At 43.3% G+C, this 7,202-nt stretch overlaps 1 protein-coding gene across 1 annotated transcript in view; it reads right to left on the bottom strand.

The window, feature by feature from the left end:
* Positions 1 to 2,356: 2,356 nt before the first annotated feature.
* Positions 2,357 to 7,202, bottom strand: part of katna1 (katanin p60 (ATPase containing) subunit A 1) — a 58,171-nt gene continuing 53,325 nt past the window's right edge. The window contains exon 9 of the mRNA XM_037686062.1: positions 2,357 to 2,505. Coding sequence (XP_037541990.1) covers positions 2,357 to 2,505 — 149 coding nt within the window. The remainder of the gene's footprint in view (positions 2,506 to 7,202) is intronic.

The following is a 7,202-nucleotide window of genomic DNA, read 5'->3' as shown; positions in this document are numbered from 1 at the left end:
GCTTTAGAAATTGTACAAGCAGAAACAGATTTTATTTTACAACAATACATAACGTAGGTAAAAACATCCCTAATGCATTTATACATTTCTATGCTGATGACACAGTTGTTTATTGTCGAGCTAAAACAGTTGATAAGGCTTTCCAGCTTTTGCAAGCCACATTTGACATCATCCAGACAGACTTTCTCAGTCTCAAACTTGTCCTAAATACTGATGAAACCTAAAAGATGCTTTTTTCAAACAGCAAGTCAGTCCCATCAGTTCTTCCTCTGATTTTATCCTCAAATGTGTCACTATTGAGTTCGTCGATTCCTATAAATATTTGGGTATCTTGGTCGACTCACATCTCTCTTTTAAGCTTCACATAGAAAACCCAGTAAGGAAATTGAAAGTTAAACTGTGTTTCTTTTTCAGAAATAAATCCTGTCCAACTCTGAATGCTAGGAAATGCCTTGTAACTATGACTTTCCTTCCCTCCAAAAGATCTGAAGCTCTCAACCATGACCTCTCTAAGTAGCTTTAAACATCTGTTAAGTTCCTGGCAAAAACCAATGCAGACATGTTCCTGTTTTTAGTTTTCTACACCGCCTTATAATCTGTTTTTTTCTCGCTACTTTTCTTTTTGACTGTCCTTTTTATTGCTATTTTGTTTTGATTTGTAAAAAAAAAGAAAAAAATTGTATGCCTCTTTTGTGACTGTCTGACTGTCTGACAGTCTTTTGTGACTGTCTGACTGTCTGACAGTCTTTTGTGACTGTTGTGTTACCAGAGCAAAGTGGGTACTGAAAAAGGGGCTGGTTCCACGAATCATTGCTAGTGGAAAAGCCTTGGAACCATGCCAATTCGAGTCGAACCGTGCCATACTGGCACTAGTGGAAAAGGGGTATTAGTTCCTGTGACGACCTCTGAAGGGGGAAAAGTCAAAAAAGAAGAAGAAATATTTCCATTGAAATAAAGAGACAAATTGAAGTCAATTATTTAATAAACATGAAGGTTATGAGGGGGTCCCTGAAACTTTTTCTCCCCTGTAAGGGGTCCCTGAGCCCAAAAAGTTTTAGAACCCCTACTCTAGAACACTATTAGGTGGACTTTTCAAATCTTTAGGCAAAATCTTGCCGCCCATTCAACACAGTCACGCTAGCTAAGATGCTATGCATTCCATTTCTCACACACCCTAACCCCACCGCCCCAACAGCTGACATCACTATAGCGGAAAACTAGCGCGTAACACGAAGGTGTCTCCCACTCCTCCCCCAGCCCCGTCGACAAACCCCCGAAGAATTGAGCGCGCTGCTAAGCCAAATAACCGAGGAGGAAACGGTTTCTTAACAGAAATAGTTAACAGTTTCTTCTTCCTTTTAAAAGGGAGTTTTTCCTTTCCGCTGTTGCCACTGTGCTTACTCAGGATGGGAGACTGCAAAAAAGTGAAGATTCAACATGTCTGCTGGGTTCTTTAGATAGAGAACTTTACTAATTGGCTTTTTATATATGTGAATGTTTCTTTAAAGTGCCCTGAGACAAATTTCTTGTGAATTGGCTTTATATAAATAAACTGAATTGAATAAAAGGGAAATGACCCCCCACCCACCCCCCACCCAAAAAAAACCCCTATTCAAATCTACACGATTCACGTAAATGACATATTTAAGTTTGAAATTGGTAAATTTTGCCATGAACCAACTAGTTTGCAGATAGGCCTTTAGAGGTTTTCTAGGCATGTACCACTGGTAGGAGGCCCCTGGGAAGACCTAGAAGTCTATGGAGGGATTATCCATTTTCTCTGGCCTGGGAACGCATTGGGGTCCACAGAACGAGCTAGAAAATGTTGCTGGGAGAGGGATGTCTGGGTTTCTCTCTTGAAGGGAGTGCATATCACCCAAGTTTTAAACTAAGATAATTAAATAATGAGAAATTAAATTATTTATTATTATTTATTTATTAAATATCTTAGTGTTACATTCAAAATAATTTACATCACCCAGAAAGAAGAGACAGAATGTGGTTCAAGATAAAACAAGTGGAAAAAAGCTAAATTTAATTTAACTGGCTCTCCGGTATTTCGCTGCATGTGTGAACAAAAATGTGATACTTCCACGTGTTTCTCAGGAAATATCTGATTTCTTGTCTAAGATACTTCATGATTTAAAAACATTTTATCTTCCTAATGAACTCAGACGTGTTTCTACCAGTTCTGGCTCTTCAGATCGAGTCTGAGGAGAAAATGTTTGCTCAAGATGAAGCTAAATTACCAAGGAAAAAAGCATATCCATCTCAGACTGATTCAGAAACACCCAGCAGGCTTCAGATTTAATGGAGCATACTCATGATGAGTTCCAAGACAAGGTTTTAGTTTTTTTCAGCAGGATCCAAACTCCTCGATCCACTTCTCGTACTTTTCCAGGTCTGCCGCAGACACGGATTTGGACACTTTTCTTAGCGTTGACTCAAAGTCCTCCATGGTGGTTGGCATGTGCATTTCATCTCGAGAAAGGTTACGGATCTCTTCTGGGGTGAGACCCTCAATTCTTCGTCTCATTGCCATCAGGGAGGCGTCTCTGCAATGTCAGTAAAAAAAGTTTGGTTAAAATGCTCCATAAACATCAGGTAGAGAAACTTTTCATTAGTTCTTCCTGTAACCCACTTGATTAACATTAAAACATGTTAGCTTAAGATGTAACTATCCAGGAGGTGGAAATGATTGTACATCCTACCACCTAAGTGCGACCATGTGCCCACTCCAGATCCTATATATGCAACTTATTTATGCATATATAGATTATTATTATTTTTTTTTTCTTTCACAAACACCTCCTTTCTCTGTGTGACACTAGGGGTCAGGGATGGGGGGGGCATTGTTGGGGTCTGGGCTGTGGGTGGGCTTTGGGCCATGGGGGCGGTTGGTGATGGGGCCGGTGCATCGGCTCCCCGTGGGCTGTTCCGATTCTTTTAATCTAGATTCCTGGTTGCGATGGCCGGCACTTTGACCGGGATGGCTGCCGGCTTTCGGCGGGGTGTCGGCTATGGTAGTGTACGTGTGGTCATTGGTGGTGTAGGGCGGCGGTTGGGGGCGTGGCTTCGCCTCATCAGGGCACTGGCTGGTCTTCCTGGGTGGCATTTGCGGTGGGGGTGCTGTGTGTGTGTGGGGGTGCATGGGTGGCGTGCTGGGGCGTCTCCGGGCCTATGGTGCGGAGCTCTTGATGTGGGAGCCGGCCCTCCTCGGCTGCAGCTCCCTGCTGCTCTGCCCCTTGGGCTGGGGCCGGCCTGTGGTCGCTGTCAAGTAGATGGTGCATGCGGTCGGCCCGACAGAGATTCTGTCGGGCTATCTGTGTGTGCCTGTTTGTTGCTCAGGTTGGGTTTTTGGTGGTCCCCCCTCTCTTGGATCAATTTGGGCCCCACGTTTGGTGTGGGGCCCACTCCCCCCGGTCGTGCCCCCCTTTGGCGGGGGACCCCCTTGCCGCCGGTGCATTGGTGGCTCTCGGCGTCTGGGCTGGGTGGTGGGGTGTACGTCGGTCCGCCCTGGTTGCTGCCTGGCAGGGCCTGGGTGCCCTGGCTCTGTCGGGGCTCTGCTGGGGGGTGGTATGGCCTTGGGGCTTGGGGCTCGGTGTCCATGGCCGGATCTACTTGGGGGGGGCATGGGAGATGCTCTTTCACCCTGTTTATTTGCTCTTAGTATTGAGCCTTTGGCAGAGCTAATAAGAGCAAATCCCTCATACGAGGTATAACAGATGATGCAAATATACAGCATAAAGTTGCACTTTTTGCTGATGATATTTTAGTCTTTTTGGAGGAGCCAATCACCTCCATACCTGCTCTTCTAAGATGCCTTGATGAATATAGCTATGTCTCTGGATATAAAGTTAATACCAGTAAATCAGAAGCAATGATGATTGCTGGCAATTGGCCCTCCGGATTAGATCATTTAGTCTCCTTCAAAGATCCTCCCATGGATTTAAATACTTAGGCATTAACATTACCCCAAAAACTGCACAACTTTTTGACGCTAATTATGGAAAACTTTAAGGAAATCAAAAAGGATTTGGAAAGATGGGATGTACTCCCTTTATCCCTTTTAGGTAGAATAGAAACAGTAAGAATGAATATACTGCCAAGATTATTATTCTTATTTCAATCCCTTCTAATATTAGTGCCACAATCTACGTTCAAAACCTTAGAAAAGCTTGTGCCAAAGTTTATTTGGCAAAACCAAAGGCCAAGGGTGTGCTTAAAAGTAATCAATCAACCTTTATTTATACAGGTAAATCCCATTGAGCCTCGAGGACTCATTTACAAGAGAGACCTGATTTCAACAAAGAAAGATGACAACAATGGACAACAGCAACAACAATAAGCAGTTCTAAAAACTCATACTACAGTTTTTTTTTTTTTTTTTTTTTTTTTAACAAATAGGATGGCTAAGAGGAATATCCCAGGTAAAGGCGTGCGTGTACCGCGCCTCCGGAGACGCTGGGTTGTAATTCTGATGTTCAGTAGCTCCTCGCGAGTGTAAGAGCACGCAGACACATGATTAACGCACAAAAACAGAAAAAACAGAGCGCACCAGAATGCCAGGGCGACCGTACATGGCCGTACATGGTAATATTGACCAGTAAAGAACGAGGAGGTCTAGGACTACCTAACTTTAAACTGTATTACTGGGCGGCACAATTGCGTGTTATTTTAGCCTGGATCACTAATAAAATAGAAACACAATGGGTCTCAATTGAACAGAACTCACTCCCTGGGTTGTCATTGAGTTTCCTACCATTCATGAGCCAAAGCTATCTAAAAAAGTTAAAAATGAACAATCCCTTGATTCTACAAACTCTGAAGACATGGACTTTAATTCAAAAACAACTTAAAGGTACTACAGGACTATCGCGTGCCATGCCGATTGTGGGTAACATTGAATTTATACCATCTATTTCAGATAGTGTCTTTAAAAGGTGGGCAAATAACGGTTTGGTTGTACTGGACCATTTGTTTTATGGGCAGACACTAAAATCATTCTCTCAACTGCAAGATCAATTCTCTCTGCCTTCAGTTGATCTATATAGATATCTGCAGATTAGAAATTATGTAACAAAACATGTGGAATGGGATAATATTAAGAAAGAACCTACTGATATTGAAGCATTTTTATACATGTACTTGAAAAGCAAACACTAACAAATAAATTAATCTCTGTAATGTATAGAAAATTGTTGACAAATTTGTCAGATAATACATTATATATTAAACAACAGTGGGAACTGGAAATTAATGTAATACTAACAGACAAAACTTGGGAAAATGTATGTTCTTAATGCCATCAAGGGATTGGGAACCAGATCTGGAAAGAGTTTGACTGGAAAATGAAAACTAAATTTTTTAAAACTCCTTTAAAAACTTTAATTTCCAAGAATACAATTACAGATAAATGCTGGAGGAACTGTGATATGGTCAGTGACCACACACGTCTTTTGGGACTGCCCCAAACTTAAGATCTTCTGGGAGAATGTTGGTTGGTTGGTCCAAGATGTCGCCATGTACGGTCGCCCTGGCATTCTGGTGCGCTCTGTTTTTTCTGTTTTTGTGCGTTAATCATGTGTCTGCGTGCTCTTACACTCGCGAGGAGCTACTGAACATCAGAATTACAACCCAGCGTCTCCGGAGGCGCGGTACACGCACGCCTTTACCTGGGATATTCCTCTCCAACGTCCGTTCCCTCTACAACAAAATGGATGAGATAAGTGCTGCTGATGAGAAGGAACAGCGATTTTTCCTCCTCCTGTGTGCTGTGCTTCATGGAGACATGGCTCAACGAGCAGACCCCGGACTCCGGGCTCCATCTCGAGAAGTCTCTTTCTTTATCAACAACGCCTGGTGCTCCGACGTGACAGTGATCTCTCAGCACTGCTCTCCTTCTCTGAAATATCTATTCATAAACTGCAAACCGTTCTACTCTCCACGTGAGTTCACTTCATTTATTCTGGCCGCTGTTTACATCCCAACGTGCGCGGACGTGCACGAGGCTGAGTGCGTGCTCGCAGACCAGATTACGAGTGTAGAGCGGACTTTTTCGGACTCCCTTGTTATTATCCTTGGAGATTTTAACAAAGCAAACCTCAGGCATGAACTACCTAAATATAAACAGTTTATTAAATGCCCGAACAGAGAAGGAAACACGCTGGATCACTGTTACACCACAGTGAGCGGTGCTTATCGTGCTGTGCCTCGTACTGCCCTGGGTCTCTCAGATCATGAGATGATTCACCTCATACCTGCATACAGACAGAGACTGAAGCTCTCAAAACCTGTGGTGAGGACATCCAAAAAGTGGACCAGTGAAGCTGTGGAGAAGCTACACACGTGTTTGGACACCACAGACTGGGACCTATTCAGGGCTTCTACAGACAGTCTAGACAAATACACAAACACTGTGACGTCATATATACATTTCTGTGAGGACAGCATCATCCCATCACGCTCCAGAGTCATTTTCAATAATAATAAACCTTGGTTCACATCTAAAAAAGTTAAATCTGGTCCTCTGGACATTCAAAAAAAACAAAACAAAGCAAAACAACAAAAAAATGTAGAAACGTTTCATCTCTCATCCGAGAGACTTCCTCAGTCTGAGGTGCTGTATTCAGCTCAGTCTCTTAAATAGCACCTTCTCAGAGTGGATAAACCAGTTTTGCTGCTGACAACCAAAACCAGCTGATCACATGCTCAAGAAGAACCATCAGCCTAACAATGGATCATTAGCACCTGATGGCTGTTTACTGTTCACAGAGGGCTGAGTGATACTAGCAATCACAGCATTGTAAGAGGGGGACAGTTGAACCTGGAGGCTCCACCCCTGTTTAATGATGGACGGTTTCTTTTCACAAAGATGGCCTCCTTTACTCCTCTCTCAAACCATCGTTCCTCTCTGTCCAGGATGTGAACATCTTCATCCCTGAAAGAGTGACCGCTGGCCTGGAGATGAGTGTAGACCGCAGAGTCCTGGCCTGATGATGTTGATCTTCTGTGCTGGGCCATCCTTTTGGCCAGTGGCTGTTTAGTTTCCCCGATGTAAGACTGATCACAGCCCTCCTGACACTGAACAGCATACACAATATTACTCTGTTTGTGCCGGGGGACTGGATCTTTGGGATGAACCAGTCTTTGCCGTAATGTATTTTGGGGTTTAAAAGCCACTGGGACGTTATGTTTAGAAA

Source organism: Nematolebias whitei, chromosome 12, assembly GCF_014905685.2.
Source record: "Nematolebias whitei isolate Nwh7 chromosome 12, NemWhi1, whole genome shotgun sequence".
NCBI lineage: Eukaryota > Metazoa > Chordata > Actinopteri > Cyprinodontiformes > Rivulidae > Nematolebias > Nematolebias whitei.
Note: the sequence above shows the minus strand (reverse complement) of the source record. Positions and strands in the feature narration are given on the sequence as shown.